Source organism: Antechinus flavipes, chromosome 2 (assembly GCF_016432865.1).
Source record: "Antechinus flavipes isolate AdamAnt ecotype Samford, QLD, Australia chromosome 2, AdamAnt_v2, whole genome shotgun sequence".
NCBI classification, from domain to species: Eukaryota; Metazoa; Chordata; class Mammalia; order Dasyuromorphia; family Dasyuridae; genus Antechinus; species Antechinus flavipes.
The window spans coordinates 400,389,289-400,413,243 of NC_067399.1; the positions used below are offsets into that span (position 1 = coordinate 400,389,289).

At 41.0% G+C, this 23,955-nt stretch overlaps 1 protein-coding gene across 2 annotated transcripts in view; it reads left to right on the top strand.

The window, feature by feature from the left end:
• The window catches only part of ADAMTS2 (ADAM metallopeptidase with thrombospondin type 1 motif 2), a 472,323-nt gene that overhangs the window by 441,184 nt on the left and 7,184 nt on the right, over positions 1-23,955 (top strand). For both annotated transcript variants that reach the window (XM_051978728.1, XM_051978729.1), the window contains 5 exons: positions 3,511-3,667; positions 9,066-9,198; positions 15,452-15,659; positions 17,659-17,788; positions 18,654-18,743. In XM_051978728.1, coding sequence (XP_051834688.1) covers positions 3,511-3,667; positions 9,066-9,198; positions 15,452-15,659; positions 17,659-17,788; positions 18,654-18,743 — 718 coding nt within the window. The remainder of the gene's footprint in view (positions 1-3,510; positions 3,668-9,065; positions 9,199-15,451; positions 15,660-17,658; positions 17,789-18,653; positions 18,744-23,955) is intronic.

Genomic DNA, 23,955 nt, shown 5'->3' on the forward strand with positions numbered 1-23,955 from the left:
TCCAACTTGTCATTTGGGATTTTCTGGGCAAACAAACTACTGGAGTGGCTTACTATTTTCTTATCCAGCTCATTTTACAGAGGAGGAAACTAAGGCAAACAGGATTAAGTGACTTGCCCAGAGTCTCAAAGCAAGGAAATATCTGAGGCTAAATTTGAACTCATGAAGATGAGTCTTTTTTTCCATGCCTGGTAGTCTATATCCATTGTGGCACCGAATTGGCCCAACACCAATTCAGATTCCAGTTCTGCTATAAGACATAGACTCTCTGAGACTCCCTTTTATTAACTATAAAATGAGGGAATTGACTTTGAGGTCCCTTTCAGCTCCAAATCTCATGATTTATTGATGAGGAGTGGGAAGGACAAGAATAGGAAATGGTAGCTGTTTCTAAGTAAGTTTCTAAGTGTGAGCAATGGTGAAAAAACAATCTGACAAAATTCTCATCCAGATTCTCTTTCCTGTGCTGATATTCCTACTCTTCTTCTAGGGATCAAAATCTGTCTGTCAATAGCCTCTGACCCACTGCCCCCTGCCCCCAAGTAAAGTCATATATGTATTGAAAATTTACATTTTTGATAGTTCTGATGTCAATGGACACACTAAAAATTCATGAGTCTATCAAAGACCTGTGATTTAGTTGAGATGGAAATTAGCTCCACTAAATCTTATCATGATCCATCTTTATAAATTATGGATGATACTTGTCTAATAACCGCATTACTTATCTGGATATTTCAGAAATTCTAGGGTAGTAGGAAGCCTGAGGAATCCCAGCAAAAGACAAGTGACAGAAGCAAAATGATACTACACAGGATTGAGCATCATTTTGTATTTTTGTCCATCTCTACTGAAGTCCTATGCTCTCTCTTGATTGTGGTGTGGCTAGAGCCTTTTAGAATCCCTGGCTTATTTCAAGATTTAGCTCAAATGCTGCCTTTGCAAAAGTCCTTTCCCAGTCCCCCAAGCCCAGCTGCTAGTGCCTTCCCTTCTGGGATTTCTTTCCATTTATACTGCATCTTAGACATAGCTATTTTTTTAAATGTTGTCTCTTCTATTGTAATGTAAGCACCTTGAAGGCAGACTGTTTAATTTTGTCTCGATATCCTCAAGGCTTAATACAGTGTCTAGCTGTATTAATACAATGAAGAGTAGAGTAGTGGCCTTGGCTTTTCAAAGGCTATTCTAAGAAAGTTCCAGGTATTGTGGATTCTACCAGGCTGGAAAGGCTTTGAAGTTGGACCTGTCAATGGATAATGTACCTTTTATCCAAGTATCAACCTGAAATATTGAGGAAGTATTTCTAGGGGCCTTGTGATAACAAGTCTCTCCATACTTGATAAACTAGTACTCAGAAAAGAGACATCTCTATCTAGTTGATAAAAACTTAATAGATTCTATGCCCTGAACAGTAGCTTGTAAGAGTCCTTGGTCACATCCAGATCATATCCAGATCATCGCATTAACTATGATGAGGGAAGCAGAAAAAATATTTTTGAAGTAAAATAACATCAAGATAAATAAAAGAACCCTCATTTTGGCTGAACTAATTGTGCTCAGTGGCATTGAATCATATGATCAACAAAACTATTTCAGAAGGTCTCTTCCAAGATTTTTTACTTTTCCTTAGGATCTCTGTAAATCCATCACCCCCAAATGACAATTAGAGTGACTATTGAGACCACTGGGATTTTTTGTCCTGGAACATCCATTCATAGTAAAGTGGGGTTTCTTTTGCATTCATCCCATGTGTCTGGCCATTTTTGGAGAATACAGGTCAATGGAGTTGCTTGTTTAAAAGTTGAGGGGATATTACTTATTGAAATTGAGTTAATTATTTTTATCCTTAATTTACTTGTAATGACACAAAAAAGTTACTCTGAAATCTATTCCTATATACCAGTTATAGTCTTGGTGACATGGATTTGAAACAGTCTAGCTCCTGAAATGTCCACAATTCTAAAAGAAACTGGTATCAAATTCTCTCTCTGACCATATCCAGCCATGAACGCTGCAACATGCATCTTGGGTCTCATCTTTACAACCAAACATCTTTATTTACCCTATTTTCACAGCAGATTTTAAAGGCTAGAATGGTAAATGGGCAGGGCAAAGTAGAATTAGTTTCTTCTGTAAATTTAGATCAGAAATGGGTAGAACAGATTAGAATTGGTTTCTTCTATAAATTTAGATCAGAAATGGGTAGGAGAGATTAGAAATTGTTGTGGAGCAGAGGGTCATATTCTGTCCTTTCTCATTAGATCTAAGTATAACTAGAATGATCTAGTAACAAGATTAAACAAGATTAACACCAATAAATGAGTTAATTGACAAGCATAATACCTCTTATGTGTAAGGCATTCTGCTTGGTGATGGGGATATAAATATAAAAGTGAGACATTCTCTGTCTCAAGAAATTTATAGTCTACTGGGGAGGCAACATATTCACTAATAAATATATAAGACCTATGCAAAAATACACAGTGATGACAAGAGAGGTAGGGAAAGGAGTGGCAAAGGAGAAAACTGGTAGAGACCTCTTCATGGAAATAGTATTTGATCTGAGCATTAAAGGGAAGAAGGCATTCTAAAAGTGAAAATGAGAGAGACAGATAGATAGATAGACTGACAGAGACAGAGACAAAGAGACAGAGAAAGACACTGGGGGGGAGAGAGGAGGAGAGACAGAGAGACAGAGAAGGAGAGACATTCCATGCATGAGAGTATGGACTTCCACCTTTATAAAGGCTCAGAGGCAGGAGAGAGAATAAATCTGAAGTAAATATGGTTCTTCCCTCCTATGTGACATTGCTGGGGGGAGGGGGAGGGAGGAAGGGAACCTGTCTTCTTCCTTCCCCTTTTCCCTCAATTAAATTTTAAATTGGAACATTGCTTATTCATTTAAAGCAGCATCTGGGAACATGTGCCTTTAGTGAATAAAGATACCTGATAAACAAGAGAAAACTTAAGACAGAATAACCCACAAGAAAAAGAATTTCAAATTCTAGTCCACTCCACTTCAGACCAGACTTCCCAAATGACTGCCAGCTAAAACTTGTCCATTCTCAATACATTCTAGAAGGGAGAAAGATCTTATTTTAAGGGTCTTAACTTTCTTACCCTTTCTTCCAAATACTGGGAGATGAGTCAGTCACCTAGAAAAAAATTTGAGTAATGCTTTGTTAATAAATGTGTTCTACTGGGAAACAAATGTGAACTATCTGCATTTTAGTTTTTCTTCCCAGGTTATTTATACCTTCTGAATCCAATTCTCCCTATGCAACAAGAGAACTGTTCGGTTCTGCAAACATATATTGTATCTAGGATATACTGCAACATATCTAACATATAAAGGACTGCTTGCCATCTGGGGAAGGGGGTGGAGGGAGGGAGGGGGAAAAAATCGGAAAAGAAATGAGTGCAAGGAATAATGTTGTCATTATAAAGTAATCATTAAATTAAAAAAAATAAATTTAAAAAAAATGTGTTCTAAATCCCATCTATCCCTAGGTCGTTCCTCATGGTGATGCTAAGATTTCTTTGACCTACAAGTACATGATCCATGAGGACTCCCTGAACGTTGACAACAACAATGTTGTAGAAGACTCGGTAAGCCATGAGTGGGCTCTGAAGAAATGGACTCAGTGTTCCAAACCCTGCGGAGGAGGTAAGTGCTTTACCCTCATTCAGAAAAGGAGGTTTGCAATAAGGAAAGAAAGACAAGTAGAAGAAACCTGGAGCACACAGGAGCACATGATGTCATGAGGGAAACATGTGCAACATATTTTAGTCACAATTCATGATGAAGACCCAACATGAGTAATGTGAATAATAGGTGCCATAAATGCTATATTATTAAAAGGGAACTAGGATCTTGAGCCAAAAAGAGAGAAAAGCCTTCTAGTAATCTCAAAACAAAACAGACTGAATAAATAAATAATGATTTCCCCATCTCTAGATATGTTAAAACAGAAATTAGGTGATTTCTTATCAGATCTAAGCAGGATAAAGGCCCTTAGGCTCAAGGGCAAGAGAAATGGAAAAGAAGCAAATGAAATTAATAGGAGAAACATTATGTGTGAAATATCCAAAGGTCTGGGTGATCCAGAAACTATTGAGAGGAACCTTTCTGAAGAGATGAGGGGAAGTAGAGGAGTAAGAGTTTCAGGAAAGCATGGCAGAAAAAAATGGTGATGTCCCTGACAGAGATGGATAGAGAGGGGAGGGATGTTGAGAAATGGAATAAGTTTGAAGAGAAAGATAAGGAATTCCTCTTATTCCATTGGGTTATTGAGGATCTAAAGTAGCAAATTCTCACATCCTTCCCTTTATCACAGCCATCATCCTAATTCAATCCTTTCCTCCTTGCTTGGACTATTATTATAAGCTTTGATTGGTTTCCTTGCATTCAGGTCCCAATTCATTTTCTACACAGCTATCTCTGGTGACCAGCATAACATAAATGGTCTAATGGTGGTTGAGAAGGAGACAGGGTTGCTGATAATTCAACAGAGTCATGTATTAAGAGAAATTGTGCCATTTCTATATTTTAAAACCCTATGTTATTATGAAAAGCATTGTTGTGTGACCAACTCTGGTTTCTATTTTCTATGATCTAACTCTCTGAAGCATGTTGTTAGTTTCTAGAGATACAATCTTGTGTAAAGTTCATGATGCCCCAGTAATTGTGCCAGGACCTTATGTTTTCTCATGATTTCAAGCTTAAATGCACCTCTGATTAATCTTAGGCAGAGAGGAACATCCCACTTACTGACGTGTCTAGCTTCCTGGAATTCTCTTCATTTCCCTCTTTTTTGTTTACTGAGGTGCTCTCAAGTCTTGAAGTCTGAGATCCTGCCTGTGGACATTCTCCACAATTCTTTTAACTATGGTCAGAAAACAACCTACCAGAGTAGGTCCACAGATACAGATACAAATGAATAAAATTACAGCAAATGCTATGGGTATAATTTCATGCCCAATGGCACTGAATATTCCTTGTACTATCTTAATCCAATTAGTAATTGTCTGGGCCGTCTGGTCAGGTTCTAGATTTTCATGTGATTCTTTATCTAACATATCAGCAATCTTTTGAAGATCTTCAATACCCAATGTTACATTTGAATTTTCCTATAATTTATTAAGATGATTTCTAATTTTATCCCATTCCCACTCTGACTCATTGTATTACTTATTAATCATACAGAATCTAGTGAATCTGAAATCACACACCAATCTTTGTCTAATCCTCAATATTTCCATTTCTTGTCCTATTTCAAGCACATCCTCCTTTAATTGATTTATAGGTTCATAAAATTCCTTATTGATTTTATTCTATATAGCAAACCCTTTAGAGATGTTCAAAGAAAGTTCATACAAATAATTACATTGAACCACTTGATTTTGAACAGTGGTTACAGTATTAACTTTACTTCCTATGCATTCAGAAACTTTGCATTCCTTGCAAGTAACATTATAAACTCCTTCTACCTTTGCTATTGTCACTTGGCCGATTTCTCCCCACATGAAAGCATAATCGTTCCCCAAACATGCCTTCATGGTAGCATTATATGATACATTCTTACTGCTATTCTGATAATATCCCTCTATAGGAGCGAACAGTAATGTGATTTTCCAAACCTGATCATTCCTCTTTTGATTATTTCCCCATGGGGTATCCCCCATACATAGAATGATTATGAGAGTCATTATACCAGAACACATAAGTCTGATTCCAAATTGTGTGACAAAGTCTCTGCTGTGTTCTGCAGCCCATAAAAGAAGGATCAGCTTCTTCCAAATCCATAAATCCCAATCTGGACAGAGTAATATATGGATTCCCCAATTGGGAGTCGTTGTTTCACGATTCTATCCTAATATACCCATAACAATGGTTGTTAAATTGAGGAAATGCTGTATGCTTTGTGGCACTCCAGATTTAAAGCCTTTTTTAGGCAATTGGAGCATTAAAACATTTCTACTAGCCAAAAGCCTGTAAAAAGAATCATGACAGATTCTTATATATAACAGAACTGAATAGGAAGTATCACAATGCAGCTGTTAAAGCTAGCATAAGGAAGGATCTTTAGTAAGTCCAGCACAATTAAACTTAACTGTTGAACTATTTGACTCATTAATACATTAAATTCCTTAATTAAATATTGAAATCCACTACTATGCAATAGAATTTCAGGAATATATTCTTCCCCTCCAACTACTGTCACCCCAAGTGGACTTTGTATAATACTCCAGAAGGTTTTGGTTTTTTCTTCTCCCAATTTAAGTTGTGTCTCCAGTGGGGCCAGTTGCAGGAGTCATGCTGCTTCATTCCCTTTGCAATGTAGTCAACCTCTTATCTTTTATCTTCATGCTCTAGATCATTTTGGACAGGGTGGCTACATCTTTCTTCATCTCAGGAAATACAAAATACAAAAAATACAAAGAAAACCTTGACCCTGAATTATTACATTATCAGAGCCCCTTCCACGTCCTGTTCACATCCTTCCATATCACATATTATGACAGGAGGGATGGGCAGCACAGTCAGTCCCTTAACCTTTTCTCTTCTTCTTTGAGAAAGAATGATGTAGTGAAGAAAAAAATAAGCTCATTGGGGTATGGGACATGTCATTCAATGTGAGATAATTAATGGCATATATGTTTTAGGAAGTCTGTTCTTAGGGGACTTCTCCCCCCCCACTTTTACATGAGACTCTTAGCAGCGTGGATTCAAGCCCCATATTGGGCGCCATTTGTTGTGACAAGCACAACATCAATGGGCTAGTAGTGGTTGAAAATAAAGAGAAAATTCAACAGAGATGTTTAAGAGAAATCATGCTGCTTATATATGTTAAAATCCTATCTTATTATGAAAAACACTGTGTCTAGCTCTGGTTTCTGCTTTCTATGATCTAACTGTGAAGCATGTTGTTTAGTTTCTAGAGATACAATCTTGTATAAAGTTCATGATGCCCCAGTAATTGTGCCAAGACCTTATGTTTTCTCATGATTTCAAGCTTAATTTGATTATTTGATTAATCTTAGGAAGAGAGGACCATCCACTTACCAAAATTTCTAGCTTCCTGGGAATTCTTTACAGCTATCAAAGCAATTTTTCTTTCCAAATCACAGATCTGAGCAAGTTGCTCCAATGTTCAATAAACTCCTCTACTACTTCTAAGGTTTAATACAAGCTCCTCTGTCTGACTTTAAAGCCCTTTACAATCTACTTTCAATGTACCTTTCTAAATTTATTCTACGTCACTCACCTTCTCTCACTCCTCAGGTCCATCAAATTAGCCTTATTGTTGTTTATCACACATGCTGTTCCATCTTCCACCTTCATGCCTTTGTACAGACTGTTCTGTGGGTCTAGAATGTACTATTTCTTTATCATGATCTCTTCCCATCCCTTCTTCCTTTCAAAGGCATTCCTTTGCTCAAGGGCAACCTTCCACCTGAGGTCTTTCTGGATCCTCTTACCCTTCAGCCTACACAAAATTACCCAACATTTGTTTATATATATTCTAAATATTTATATATGTTTAAAGGCTCATAAATATACATCTAGACTTTAAATGACCCTCACATGCCATCTAGACCAATTCCTTCATTTTACATAAAGTTTCCCTCAAAAGAATAGAAGCTGAAGGAAGAACTGTTTCATTTTTGTCTTTGTATCTATCTCTGAGGCCTGACAAAATTTAATGAATGCTTGTTAATTGATTTTAATGATTGGCTCTAGAGTACCGAACTAGAACAAATATGGGAAATTACAAGAATATTAAGACTTTAGAACAATATAAAGAATATCCTAGGGATCAGAGCTGTCTACCAGTAAAATGGATTGCTCATTCAGTAGTGATCTCCTCATTCTGGAGATATTCAAGCAGAGTTGGATTATAACTTGGCAAGGAAACTATTGAAAGCTGTATGAGATTGATTGCATTCCTAGTCCCACCTCCAACTCTCAAGATTCCAAGACATCATTTATCCGTAAATCTATAATCATAAGAAGCTCCAGAAAGGTAGGGCTCCATATGCCAATGAATTCTGTTGATAAAAATAATAATTTTGTCATGGCTGCAGGAAAAGTTCTGTGTGTGTGTGTCTCTGTCTTTTTCTCTCTTTCTCTCTGTCTCTCCCTCTCTCTCTCTCTCTTTCATTCTCTGTCTGTCTTTCTATCTCCCTCTCTATCAGACTCTCTCTTTCCCTCCCTTTTTTCCCCTCTTTTTCATCCTCTCCCTCTTTTGGTCCCTCCCTCCTTTCTCTTTTTTTCTCTTCCTCTTCCTAAATCTAGATTTCCATCAAATAATTCCATGGCAAAGTGAATCAATGCAGTAGCAAAATTAGTTTTGTCAAAGTGATAGAAAACATAAAAAGGGAAAATTGTGTCCCAATAATATCCCTGTAAATGAGGCTTTCTCTATGGGAAGAGCACATGTAGTTTAATTTGAATAAAATCCTCACTACCCTGGGAAAAAGCAGCACGTTTTATTTATGAAATTAAGTTATTTCTATGGTATCTGGCTCAGTAATTGGATCTTGCACAATAGGTGTTGACTTGTAGTGGGTCTTGTAGTTTGTGCTTGGGTATTATAAAATACATAAGGATAAAAAAGAAAATTCTGGTGGCTGACTTCAGATGAAAGTCATTATGGGTCTAAAACTTGGAGAGACTTTTTGTTCAAATTGCCTTTATGTAAATAAATTCTTAAGGCAGCTAGATGGAGCACTAGTTAGAGCACTGGGCTTAAGAATCCAGAAAACTCATCTTTGTGAGTTCAAATCTGGCCTCAGACACTTAATAGCTGTGTGATCCTGGGCAAGTCACTTAACATTATTTGCCTGAATCTCTTCATCTGTAAAAATGAGCTGAAGAAGGAAATGACACAAATGGCTCATCACTCTAATATCTTTGCCAAAAACAAAACAAAACAACAACAAAAAAAAAACTTATTAGCTCAGAGTTGGACATGAGTGAAACAATAGAACTGCAAATAAACTCTTCTACTTTTTTTTTTTTTTTTTTTTTTTTTTTTTTTTTTTTTTTTTTGCTAACCTAGGTTTCCAGCTTACCAGATATGGCTGTCGAAGGAAACTGGACCACAAGATGGTGCATCGGAGTAATTGTGACTCCATTGCAAAACCTAAGCCAATTCGAAGAGCATGCAATCTTCAGGAATGTTCTCAGCCAGTGTAAGAGCTCTCATTTTCTCTCTACCCCCTGCATTCACTCCCTAACCTCACACAGAGATCAGACCTCCTGCTTACTTGAAATAGGCTCCCTAAGTCCTCTCTGAATTCCCTAGAACCCTAAGGAAACCCATCCACACAGTAGTGTTCTCTGTTAGCAGAGATGTGGATATATAGGAGAAAAAAACTTCATTAGGGACAATTGCCCTATAGCCCCTTCCCTTGAACCAATAGCCTGCTTCTCCGGGATTGCAAGGAGCTGTGTCCTATTGCAGAATGAGTTTTCTGCTTGTTTTATCCATCCTTTTGTACATGGAAATGATTCTCTTGAAAAGGTATCTCTTGCTGACCAGAGAGCTTTCAAATAGGGGGATAAAGCAGAGTCTAGAATGAATCAGCCTAAAGTCATTTGTCTCTGAATATTGAAGTTGGATGTTTAAAACAAGGGAGGTTGTAATGCTTATGCTTTTCATAGGCAGCTAGGAGTCATAGTAGTTACAGCTCCTGATTTGGAATCAGGAAGACCTGAATTCAAATTCTGGCCCAGACCCTTATTAGCTTTGTCATCTTGGGCAAGTCCCTGAAGTTCTTTGGATAGGGTGTGTTCAGGGAAGACTAGTCCCTCTGGGGTGATAACTTCCAAGGCCTTTAGGGGACTGCTTTCCACCTTAAGTGTCCACTTAATCCACCTACCTCTCACCTGGCACTCCAAGGAATTATAGCTTGCACAATGGCCACAGCTTGGTACGCTGTTTTAATAGATAGGCTAAACTGGGTCGAGGTCTCAGACCCTTTGGCCAGTTAGGGGGTGTCCTTCCCCAGCATGCAAAGACCTCCTGGTGGAATAGGCATTTGAGGATAGCTTGCTCCAATGGCCCTAAAGGCAGGGGAGGCAGTTATGGTGGAGCTTGTCAGACATTACAGACTGCAAGGTCATCCCCTGTGCCCTGAGTCACCAGCAGTCACCTTCACTCTGTCCTGCTGCTGGGCCGAGGCAGCTCTGGAAGAGAGAGTCAGGCTGATGACTTAGATCAACACTGCCCCGCTTAGATCCAGCTAACCCAAAAATCAAAAGACATCACAAAAAAATAACACACTAGTATTAGCATTTCTCCCTCAGAGCCCTGCGATGATGGGTGAGTGACCACAGGGGCAGATGCCCTGGGAGCTGTAGTCAGAACCCAGACACAGGTGGCCCAAGCCATAGGGTCATTTTCTCACTAGAAGCAGCCCCGGGATTCAGCAGCCCCTGAGTGTCTGAGAAGCCCTTTATGGATCCTGCTGGTCACCTGGTGTGAGGAAGGGACTAGAAAAGGTGCCCTAAAATGTGTCTGCTTAACTGCAGTAGACAGGGATCTTCCCCCTATGTGGTTGAGATTCTAAAACAGATACAAAAACTTCTGAAAAGTTGATTTTGCTCACCATTGGTACTTGGAATGTGCACACACTTAGACAACACAAAATCCAGTAGCCCTGAAATAAGGACAGGTCTTATAGCAAGAGAACTCAGTAGATGTCACCTCCAGATCACTACCCTGAGTGAAACAAGGCTGGTAAATGAAAGGCAGCTTGCGGAAGGAAGAGCTGGATACACATTTTTCTGGAGAAGCCTCAGTGAAAGGGTGCCATGAAGCTGGTATCATTTTTGCAATCATTTTTGCAGGAAAAAAAATCAAAAAACTAGTAAACAAGCTCACATGCCTTCCAGAAGAGTGAATGACAGGCTTGTGACAATGTAATTGCTATTTGCAGGACAACACTGTGCTACCATCATCACTGCCTACGCTCCTGCCATGTCAAACCCTGATGAGGTAAAACAAAAAAAATTAATGAGGACCTGCTGACCCTCATCATCAGTGTGCCAAAAGTTTATAATTTTGAGGGACTTTAATGCTAGAGTAGGCTCAGACTACCAGACATGGCAAGGAGTCCTTGGAAGGAATGGGGGTGGAAACAACAACAGCAATGGTCATTTATTATGGAAGACTTGTCCTCTCATTACCTTCTTACCACTAATATTGCATTCCATTTACCTAAATGTGATAAAACTTCCTGGATTCACCCTTGCTGCAAACATTGGCATTTAATAGACAGTGTGATTTAAGAAGAGACAGACAGGATGTGAAAGTAACAAAAGCAGTGTATGGTGATGTGTTGGACTGATAGTAAACATCCTCTCCAAACTAAATATTTTTGTTCAACAAAAGCAAAAAGACTTCTCTGAGTGGGAACAGTTAGTTCCTAACTTGGAAGGTAAGTTGAACTAATACATGGTTGACAATAATGGAGGATAAAAGGAGTGGGAACTTTTCAGAGATTTGGTGAACAGCACTGCATTTGCTCATCTAGGTCAGAACACTTGCAAATATTTTGATGAAAATGATGGGGAAATTTGGAAGCTGCTAAATGAAAAATGAGAACTCTATAGGGTGTACTAGCAGGATAGTTCATCCATCTCTAAAAAGGTAGCATTCAATTTCATCAAGAGTAAAGTACAATTGAAATATAGAGAGATGCAGCATTCTTGGCACAGTAAGAAGGCAGATGAAATCCAGTTTTATGCTGATAGCAATAATCTAAATTTTTTTATGGTTCACTGAAGACTATTTATGGATCAAAGATCTATGGTGCATCTCAACTATTTAGTGCTGATGTTGCTAGACTGATTAGTATCAACGACATGATCCTAGAAAGATGAACAGAACCCTTCCACAGTGTTCTCAACAGACCATCATCAATTCACCTCAAGGTGAAATCAGTCACTCCTTAGCTGATGTTCCAACTCTAAAGAAGAAGTTTTGAATGGCATTAGGTTACTTTTGTGTGGCAAAGAACCGGGTGCTGATTCTATTCCAGATAAGATTTACAAGGTAGAGGGGTCCATTACTCATACAAAAGCTGACTGAAAGAGGAAGTTGTGCCCCAAGTGTTCAAGGATGCCTTCATTGTCCATCTCTACAAAGGCCAAGGGAATAGATTGTGTTTGGAAGGCTTTGAAGGAAAGTGTGGGAGAGGAGAGGTAATGACTGACTAAACTGAAGGTCCACAGAGCCATTTGCTGACCTCATTGTTGTGTGCCTATGAAACCTGAACAACACACCAGCTTCATGCCAGAAACTGAATCATTTCCATTTGAATTGTCTTAGGAAGATCCTGAAGATCATCTGGCAGCATAAGATACCTGACCCTGAGGTCCTTTCTCAAACTAAATTGTCAGGCATTCCAACTCTACTGCAGAGAGCACAACTCATTTGGGCTGGCCACACTGTCTGAATGCCAGATGTGCACTTGCCAAAAAGATTATTTTATGGAGAACTCACACAGGGCAAAGCGCTCACAAGGTGGTCAGAAAAGGCAATGCAAGGATACTCTCAGGGTCTCTTTTAACAACAAGGTAAAGGGCTCAGTCTACAGAGCTCTTATAGAGTTGGAAAACCTGAATTCAAGTCCAGCCTCAGCTACATACTAGCTATGTGACTCTGAGTCTGATCTCTCTGTTTGCTTCAGTTACCTCAACTCTAAAATGGGGACAATAGCAACACCTACCTTATCTACAGGTGTTATGCGGATCAAATGAGATGTCTGTAAAAGCATCTAGCATAGTCTTTGAGATTACAATAGATGCTATAGAAATTATTTTTCCCTTCCTACTTTCCTAGTCCTGGTCTGCCAGACTCCTCCTTGCTCCTCTTTGTGGACCTTGGTGCCCCAGCTGAACACAATGATTTTTAAGGCCCCTTCCAGCTCCTCTGCCATTTTATATTCTAAGGTCCTTTCCCCCTCTAATGTTTTGTTTTCTAAGGTTCCTTCTAGCCAGTATTCTAAGTCACTTCCAACTCTGTTACTTAGTACCTGTTGACTAAAAGTCAACTAAAAGTATTAAAAATACCTTGACCAATCTCAGTATTGGTTTTTTCATGTGTACATTGGGGGTTAGGAGTGGGCTAGATCACTGATATCAAACTCATATAGAAATAGGAATCACTGACCTATACATAAGGACACCCACAGGCACAAATTGAGTTGGATTTTTAACATCATTTGTGTTTTGTTGTTTTTATCTGTTTTGTTAAATATTTCTCAAGTACATTTTATTCTGGTTCAGGCTGCCCTCCAGAGTGTTGTGGACTCGAAGATTACATGTTTGAGACCTCTGAGCTAGATACCTTTAAGATCCCTTTCAACCTTTAGAACCTATGCTCCTAAATATGCTCCTAAGACTGTTCTGTGTAAGAAGCTAAGAAATATCTTTCCAAGATGTCCTACTCACCCCATTCTTGCTCACCTATGACCCAGGTCTAACCTCCCTTGCACCTACTGGAGAGTACTGCTTGGACAGATAAGCTTAGACAGCCCTTTCATGTATTTCTTTCCTCAAAAGAAGTAACTGATCTCCCATTTATCCAGAAAATCTACATTTTCATTCACGATTCCTTAGGGACACAACAAAAAGGCAGCATTGAGAGAGCCAGTCACACAGGCTTGGTCTTCCTTTTATAGCCTCTTAGAATCCAAGAAAGATTCCAGAATAGATAGAATGCTGGAAGGTCTTAGAATATAAATATCAGAAGAGACCTTAAGTAGAAGCTAGGTGGCACAGGATAGTGCACTGGCTGTGGAGTTGTAAAGAATTGAGTTCAAATTCAGCCTCAGACACTTACTAATTGTGTGACCCTGGGTGAATTAAATAACTCTAATGGCTTTCAAAGAGAGAGAGAGGGAGAGAGAGGGAGGGAGGGAGGGAGGGAGGGAGGGAGGGGGAGAGAGAGAGAGAAAAAGAGAAGAAGAAGGAGGAGGAGGAGGAAGGAAGGAAGGAAGGAAGGAAGGAAGGAAGGAAGGAAGGAAGGAAGGAAGGAAGGAAGAAGAGAGAGAGAGAGAGAAAGAAACAGAGACAGAGACCTTAGAACATAGAATATAGAATGTTAGAGCTGAAAAAACCTAAGGATACGTAATGTTAGGGCTGAAGGGCACCTCCGAACATAAATTGCCGGACCCAGAAGTGATCTGAGAATATAGAAGTGACTTTAGAACTCAGGTTCAAATCCATGCTCTAGGCAAACTGAGTGTTCTCTGACTACAGTTGTATTCTTCCCACTGTACTATGTTTCTCCCTTTGAACAACCTCTACCAAAACAGTATTTCTTCACTACCACTTGCTCCATGACTATCTAAGCCTGTGCTATAAATAGCCCACTGGTGATAATTCCATCCTATCACTAGACATACAAAATCAGGCCTGAGCTTGAAAAATCTGACTTTTTGCCTTCTCTAGTACTAGAATATGAATGGTGTCATAGCATTTCCCCCGCCTCCAAGCACAGAGTGGAAAAAACCCAACTACAATTTGAGTTGTGGGATTTACCATATATATATGAAATATCCTTAGACTTTTCTCCTAGTCTGTATCAATGCATTTCTTCTATTGGGACTCGTCTTTTTCTTGTTCTGACTTTCCACCGCGGCTCTCGACTTCCAGAGCCTAAGGAAGAATGGGAGTCCTGCAGAACATCAGTCAGAGAGGTGAGGCTATGAGAAGTAGAATCCTTTTTAGGACACTGAAGCAAGGCTAGGGATATGCAATGTTTGGGTGAGAGACAAGGGGACAGTAGTGGACCATGCAGGGATTGGGAGAAAAGCCAAGTGAATATGTGGTATCAGAATATAGGAATTTAGAGGGATGGAGAGTAAAAGACAGGAAGGGAACAGTATCAGGATGGGAACAGAATATGAGAAATATGTAGGATGTCAGATTGGAGGACAGGGCAGCCTGGCCATATAGGACCCTAAAGATGGTTGGGGGTAATAACTAAGGGCTTTCAAGAAGTTTTGGGGTGGGAGGCAGGAGTGCATAGGGCATTTATGATTCTGCTCATCTTGTCTACTATCCCCATCAGTTACTCTTTATGACTCAGTTCCCTTATCCTGCCCTTTGATTCCTGAGTCCTGTTGAGTAAGTACACAAACTAAGCTATATGTTCATTTGTCTCCCAGCCTTGGTCTACTCCTCCTTATCCAATAAATATGCCCAGTCCCAACCTTTGTCAGTCCCTAGTGGCTCCCTCTGTCCTCACAGGAGCTCCATGTTAGCCATTGCCTAATACTTTTCCCCCACCCTCTATGGGCTCTCTCCCCAGAACCTTATTCCTGTCTCTCAATGCTGGGAGTTAGGAGAGGGATGGCAAGGCACAGTAGGTCCTGCGATGCTCCAGATCTGATAGTGCTAGATAGTTTATCTTGCTTGTTTCTGTCCCTGCAGGTGGGTCACAGGAGAATGGGAACCATGTAGCAAAAGTTGTGGGAAAACTGGTTACCAGATCCGCTCGGTACGCTGCGTTCAGCCCCTGCACGACAACACTAACCGCTCTGTCCACACCAAGCACTGCAACGAGGCTCGACCAGAAGGCAGACGGGCTTGTAACCGGGACCTCTGCCCTGGGCAGTGGCGGGTCGGGCCCTGGTCCCAGGTGAGCTTTACCTCCCCCATCCATCCTGGAGAAAAGGCCCAGCCTCCAGACTGGAAGAGAGGCTGACTGCATTCCACTGGGCCCCAGAAGGCAGACGGGGAAGGAGCAGGATGTGAAAATTGAGGCTTTATGTCAGGGAAAACTTCCATCCAATTACCATTATCCCAAACTGGAAAGGGCCACCTTGAGAGGTCATGAGCAGGTTCCCTTTCAAAGGAGGTCTCCAGGCAAAGGCCAGATGACTGCTCCTCAGGGATGATGTAGAAAGGATTTTTGTTAAGGTCTTATCTAGAGCCAACTACTCCAATACTGCTTTGTCTGCCTTAACTAACAGAGAGTACTTTATAGACCAAGGGATCTGTCAAGACTGGCAGATCCTAGGCAGAATTTGATGGCACAGATGAGAGTCATAGAGATTGAGCACAGATCCAGGTTGGAAATATCCTATTCATTCCTCCTTGAGGCCTTCACTTCTTCCAGCTGATCTCGATGGCTTTCCCTCCCAACTGAGAGGAAATTTGAATCCAAACAGTCCTGGGTTCTGCTCACTTGCCTACATGTCTCTGTGATTGAGTATCACTGCAACCATCTCTCCCCAAGAGTTGAGGAATGGAAAGCTGTGCAAAGAACCCCGGGAGAACTACAAAATTAAGAAAACGCTCAATCTGTAAGCAGATACACAGTTCAGTGGGAAAAGCCCAGGAACGTGATTTGGGATACCTGAGATTTACAACCATAACTAATTGTATTTCAGTTTCCTCCTCTATCAAACAAGGTGGTGTAGTAGCAGCTGAGCTGCAAGGCTGGCTCCATCTCTGAGTATTTGTGACACTGTCTGGAGAGACTCAGCAGATGTATTAGTCTGTTCTGTCACAGGTGGCTACATGGGCTTTGTAAAACTTGGGCATTTTGGCTTAAAATGCAAACTCAATGGGAGTAAGAATGAGCTCTCTATCAGGGACCACTTCTGATCACTTATATAAAGTGTTTTGTAAGCCACAGAGTACAATATGAGTATGGATTTCGTAATCCAGCTGTTGTTGTTACTGTTCATCCTTCCTTCTCAAAAAGGGCCAGTGATATCAGCAGGGTGTGATGTCTTAACTTGTAAATGAATTAAATTTAAATGAGGCGGAACTGTACAAAGTCACCAGCCTCACTTTCTCCTCCAGAGCCAATTTGCTCTAGTGGCAAGACATGGATCAGGATGACTGGAGATAGCCCCAGATGTAGTAAGATGCCCAGATGTAAAAGGGCATCTTAGCCCTTTTAAGCTAAGATCTTTCTTTCCCAGATCTCAGTTTATCTGAGGCAACACTCATTCAGTGATTCAGGAATTTAAGGGTAGGGGAGGAATGATGGTCTAGTTTGCCTACTCAAAAAAAAAAAAAGAAAAGAAAAGAAAAAAAAAAAGAAAAATCAATCTGAAAGGGGAAAACTCTCTGTTCTGGCAATAACAGAAACAATTGTTATTTACACTCACTCTGAGCCCTCAAAACCCAATGACCAGGTGAGACTTGGACTGGGATGTATTATGGACCTATCAGTGAGGACCAGAGGGATTTGGATTTAAGGCATAGTCAAATACCTCTATTTGATTCCTAATGTACTTCATCAAAGGCTAGTTTTCCAGGACTCTTATTTCAAGGTTTAGTAGCCCTGCTCTATTTCTGGAAAAGGTGTGTGGATGGTGGGTAGCCTCCCAGAGCTTCACGTCCAATGAGGAAGCTAGTTTTTCTCTTCCAGTGCTAGTCCTTGAGTACCAATATATAGACTGATCAATCAATTGCCATCAGTCAATCATAAGTATATATTAAGTACCTACTATGTGCCAAGCTTTGGACTATATTATAGACACACACAAAAAGCAAAAACAGTCCATACTACATTTTAAGGTGGGGGGGGCAGTAAGAGAGTGAAGATACAACATGTAAATAGCAGAGCAGATTTCTAAACAGCCTCATGTTTGGGAAACACTAATGACTTGCCTTTCTCCCAGTGCTCTGTGAGCTGTGGCAATGGGACTCAGGAACGACAGGTCCTGTGCCGGACCCAGGATGGTACCATCGGCTCCTGTCGGGAGGAGCGGCCTGAGACGGCAAGGACATGCAGACTCTCCATATGTCCCCGTAAGTCTTCCCAACATTGGCCATGCAGGATCAAAGGGGATCATCTAGAGAGGAAGCACAGATGAAAGAGATCAGAAAAACATGAGTTCAGATTTTGTCTCAGATGCTTACTAATTGTGGGTCCCTTTGCAAAATATTTAACCTCTCCCAGTTTCAGTTTTTTCACCTGTGAACTGAGGGAACCATACTCTTCAAGGTCATTTCTAGGTCTAAATCTGTGATCCCAAGCACTTATATGTCTCTAAATAAGTTTTTACATGGGATAACCTAACATTCCCTGACAAAGATTCGTGGCAAAATTAGGCTTCTTCTGAGCAGCAAATGCCACAAGTGATAACCCCATGCTCTCATCTCAAGTGTCATCACACCCATCATGATACTCCTGAACAAAAAGTCAGGGAAGAAGAGCTCAGACTTATGAGCTGGGCTGTTAAAACAATCCCCATGGGGGTCCCATTCAACCCCAGAATGTTCCTCTATAGGATGTCCAACCAAGAAAGTATTATCTAGGGCTGACCATCTCTGAGAGCTGGCCCATCTGGGGAATCAAAAAGGGCTCTCTCTGTCCGGCCTAGTCCAGTCTTTTTCAGTAATTATATTTTGGGGCCTTGATGACAATTATGAATTTGGCCCACGAGAGTTTCCACCACTCAGTCTTTCATGAGAAGTTGAGTTTGGGGGAGTTTCCAAGGCTCATGATTCCTAGGAAGTGTTTCCTGCTCAGGATGATGATTGAGCTCATCCTTTCTCTGCCAACCCCTTGGCCCTCACACTCCAGCCTCCTCCCTCTAACTCTCAGCTCTCTCCGATGCTGACCCCGGAGGCTTCCCCGGGGGCTCAAACATCCCTGTTCTTTTTCTCCTAGGAAACATCTCTGACCCTTCCAAGAAGAGTTACCTCATCCAGTGGCTGTCCCGTCCAGACCCTGACTATCCAATCCAGAAAATCTCGTCAAGTAAAAGACCGGTTTATAACTCTGCCTTCGGCCTTTCCTGCATGCCGGAGCCTCTGCGGATCTTACCTCTGGCTCTTTTCCTCTCTCTCTATGGGAAGTTCCCCTGAGTCTTTATGAGTCCTCTCTGGGGCTGAATCTTTCTTTCTTCCCAGGGGCCTCCTCCAAGCGGGGCCTCTCTCTGATTCAGAGCCCGTGTTGCCCTGGAGGCGGATGATGTCCCGGCCTGTGCACGTGGGAAGGAGAATTTCTGCCGGGAGGTCCGGGCCTCGGGATAGTGCCAGGAGCCAGCAGCCTGGGGCTCTCGGGCCTGGGTGAAAAGCGACTCCCTGGTCCAAGATGTGCGAGCGGGGGCCAAGACCGAGACTCGGTCCCGAACATGATCGCACCCCTGATGGCCAACCTTGGAGTGCCATGTTTCTTTCGCTTCCTCTTTCTCTTGCCCAACACCTCCCCTCAGCCTGCTTTCCTTCCAGCAGGGTAGATGGATGAATGAGAGACTTCCTTCCATCCCTACCTGCCCCCTTTCGTGTTGTGCTCCCTGCGGGGCCCAGTCTCTGCTCTTTTTTCTCTGCCTTTCATTCTGCGTTTGTTCCTGTGCAGTGCTCAAAACGACACAGGGTCCTCGCGTTTCCATCCTGTGGGAATGTTTCAAGCTCCGCTCCGGCTGCTGCTGCTGCTGCTGCTGCTGCTCCCTTTTGCTCTGTCTTCCCCAGCTCATTTTCATAAAGGGTTTTTGTCTCGCCACAGTCCAGGCTTTTGTGCATGTGGCAGAACGCTTGCCACCCAAGCCGTGCCCTCCCCTGCCCTAGAGTGGTCTGTGCTAAGGGGGGGTGTGGTGGCCAGAAAGCCCTCTGATTCTGGGTTCCCATTCATCAGCCTCCCAGGTCTTTGCTATTTGACGCGGAGCAGCGCCCGTGTGAGTGAGAGACTGACAAAGAAACGGTCAGAGACTATTTCATGTAGATATGTCAAGTGGCCAATGGGACTGTGGAAACCACTACAGAATTACCTCAATTGTTACGGCTGTTTTGCTTAGGAGAAACATTTAGAAAAATGCCTTAAAGGTGAAAGGTAGTAGCACTGATCAATAAGCCTGGCTTCAAAAGCAAACACCACCCTGGTATATCACGAGCTTGTCTGCCAGGATTTGACTCCAACTGGCTCAGACAAGAAGTCAGCAAGGTTCTTAGGGGAATGTGCTCAGTTCCCAAAGGAGAGAGAGTCCTTTTTTCTTTTGTTTCCTCCAAACTCAAATGGCCTCGTTATTTCCCGTGACATTTCTGTGCCAAGGAAGAGGAGTTAGTCCTTTAGAGAGCATTTCAAAAGACATCTTAGTTTTGAAATGCGCATTATTCCAGCTACTTCCAACAAGTCATCCGTAGGTTCGGGGCCACTCCTAAGTGGGACCCTGTCGGGTGACAGACTCAAATCTCTAGCTCTGCGGCAATGTAGCGCTTCAGATGTGTCATCCTCCACCCTGCAGCTCCATCTTTGAATGCTGGCGGTCTAGACAAATGTGTTGTTGTTTTCCTTCCCCCCAAAAGCTGTTAATATTTCATCAACACGACCGCAAAGCAGATACATAGCTGGCACTGAATACTGTTATGTAAAATAATCGGTGTTTAACTGTATAACTATGTTCACGACTGTTAACTTTCAAACTTTCAATAGACAACTAACTGTTTAGTGACATTTTGAGATATGGGTGGCTGTGGAGAGTGGCGCAATAAGGTATCCGGGCATTGTGCACCACGTCTATATGCACTTTGGTTTATCAGGGATATTTTATTAGTGTTTTGTATGTATTTAACAGACTATTAAAGATGTGCTGTTTCAGTTTGCTTCCCAGGTCTTTTGTGTAAGGCCAGTTTAGCCTGTAATAATATCTATGATTATTATTAGAGCATTTCTATGGTACATTAAGATTTGCAAAGCATTTTACATGCACTATCCTACGGAAACTACAAAAATAACCGTCCCTCTCCCAACTCATGATTTGAAAACATAGAGTTATGTGATCTGCCAGTACAATAAGAACTGGGCAGAATGGACATCTGGCTTTGAGAAGAACCTAGAGAATCCACTCTGAGTTTCATAAGAGACAGTTCTTCAGTCTTATTTGGAGATGGAGCAAGTGTGGAGATAGTTATAGGGTGATATTTTGTTTTTTATCAAATAACATTCAGAAACCCCTGAACATACCTTGAACATTACCAGGAAGTAATAAAGTTTTGCTGAAAATTCTTTTCTCAAAAGCCTACGTTGAAGAAGGCCCCCATTACCTAATGGTCTCTGACAAGAAAATGAGGTTGGTCTGTATTAAATAGTCACTACTTAAGGTTCCCCCCATTCATGATGGAGATGGAGATTCAGGGCATAACTTTAGGTCCAGGAAAGCACCCTTATATCATAATTATTCTCTTCCTACTCCCAATATGGCCTGTGATTTGTTGAGGGTTGTGTCTACACTGGTGTTATGTAACACAAAACTGCAAAAAGTCTCTCTTGTCACTGGTCATCTCCACTGAGGTCAGATTTTCAGTTTTATGTTCTCAATGAAATGCAACAGCTAAAATATTCAGGAAACAGAGCAGCAAGAGAGCAAGTGTAAGCATACCTGAAATGATGAACAAAAGCTTCCACTCATGGGGAGTTTGCCAATGAGAAAGAAAACAGGTTTGGAGGAATGTTTGCTTTCCTACCCATCAGAGTCCATGAAGTGCCCTGGACTCTACAAAGCCCTGGTGCCTTCCCTTTTCTACTAAAATGACCTTTTGCTAGTCTGTGCTTCTCTCTTGCTCTATATCCTTCTATTGGCTGATGTGTCCAACTTATTAAGTCTTTGCTTATTTAACAGGACAATATTTTTCTGAATCTTCTTGGGTTTGTCAATGTTTCTCCTGGGCTTAGGAATACATCCTGGCTTTCCTAGTAATACAAAGGGGTTAAAATTTGGGGGAAGAGCCAAGACCTCCAGAATGTATAGAATTCTAGGCAAGAATCCACATCCATGGGGCCTGTCATCTCTAGAAAGAGTGGGTGGATTTTCATCCTGGTCCATATGAAGATGAGCCCATATTCCAGGATAAGGAATATAGTATGGTAAAGGGCAGGCTAGTAGACTCAAGCTTGAATCTTTCCAAGAAAGTTTTGGGTGATGATGGGAGGGTAATTCATGGGATATTAGACTTTGATGAGATCCTAGAAATAGGTCAGAAGAAACTGAGGTTCTGAGATAGGGAGTGACTTGCCCAAAGTCAAAATCTAGTTCATGGAAAAATAAAAATTATAACTCAGGTTTCCTGACTTTAAGTTGAATATTCTTTCTCTTGGCATTATATAAGTAACTTCAGGGTCCTGTTATATCTAGATCTTGGGGCAAACAGTCAATCATTGGTTTTCTGCAGGAAGATTACTCCCTTCAGATATGGTGGTCAACATTCAATCTTGGGCTAAAATTGTTCTATGTTGCCTAAGCTATAGCTGCATTGGATGAGTCCAACTCAGTGTGAGCAGACTCAATAAGAAAGTTTTTAAAAATCATGAGACAGTGAATAGGACATTATGCTTGTAGTCATAAAGACCTGAGTTCAAATCCCATTTTAGGCACAGACCAGGATGACTGTATGATTGTATGTCACCTGACCTCTTTTGGCCTTAATTTCCTTATCTGTAAAATAAGAGCATTGGATCTGATTGATTATAAGTCCTTTCCTGCTCCAAATATATGATTCTCTGATATAAAGTAAGCACCCATAATCTGGAGCATGTGGATAGTTAAGGAGAGGAACATTGAACATAGGCTGTACCCTGGACCAAAACTAGATTTTAAAGTATCCAAAGAAAGGAGAGTTAAGGTTACACATAAAATAAGGACTCTAAAAGTCCTGGGGAGGAATGTGAAGATGAGTTGCTGTCAGAATAATTGGGGGTGATGTCTAGTAGGCCATTGAGGAGATGAGACTGCAATCCAAGGGAGAAGCTGGTACTAGATAGAGCGGAGACATGGTGCCATGTGAAGAACACTACATTGGAATCACATCTTTGTTCTGGTCTTAATCCTGGCTCTACCTAGTCCATGAGACCTTGCACAAATAAGTCCTGTTGCCCTTGGAAAACCCTCATTTCTTTCACTGCAAAATCAAAGGGTCAAAGCAGATAATCTCCTAGGTTCCTTACACTGTGTTCTCACGTAGATTTAGGAGTGATGTATATAGAGATGACAATTGGAACTGTGATTCACTGAGATGCCAAAAGAAAAAGAGGGCCTGAATTCAAAGGCACAATTAGGATGTGGGAAGAAGAGACAAGATGAATGAGACCCAGGATGAACAGGAAGAGAAGCAGGAGGACTTGAAAAAGTATCCAACCCCCTCATTTTGCAGAGGAGAAAATAAGTCACATGAAAATTGAATGATTTTCCCAGAATCACATAGCTAATAAGTGCCCAAGATGGGCTTTGAACCTTCATGGTTTGGCATTCTGTTTACTATGATAAGCTATCTTCCTAAAGACAAAGAAATCAAAGGAGCAAAAAGTGTCAGATAGAACGTGTTAAAAGATGGACAGTGTCTAGATTAGAGAAGGTCATAGTACTGTTTTGTACTTGTCAGACCAAAGCTGGGATAACATGGCTAGTTCTGGCTACCAGCCTAGGAAGGGTATTGACAAATTGGAAAGCATCTGGAAGAAGATGTCCAAAATGGTTGAGCCAAAAATTGAAAATATGTTATATTGAGATCATGGATTATATTCACATCTCAATTCATATTTGTAACTCTTGAGCTTTAGTAGATACTTAATGATAATGACTTAAATTAGAAACAAATGAAGGAAGTAAAGGTAAATTAGAGGAAATCAGACACCAGGAATAAAGACATGATGGTCAACCTAAATCTTTAAAGGATTATAAAGAATCAGAGCATTCACCCTTTTCTGAGGATTTCCAGGAAAAGAATTGGGACCAGCTAGTCAGAACTATAAAGAATAGATTGCAGCACTCTGAAAGCCAAAGTGGCTATTTGTATGACAATGATTTCAACCATCAGTGCGGATCTTCAAGTAGAGGCTAGGTCCATATTGGATCAGAGGTTGAGATATGATCTCACTGGGACCTTTTGATTATGAGATTTTTAGGTAAGTCTCATTGAGCATGACTCTTTCTCAGAACAAATATAAATGACTTAGGAGTGAATTGCTATTTTTAGTCAGC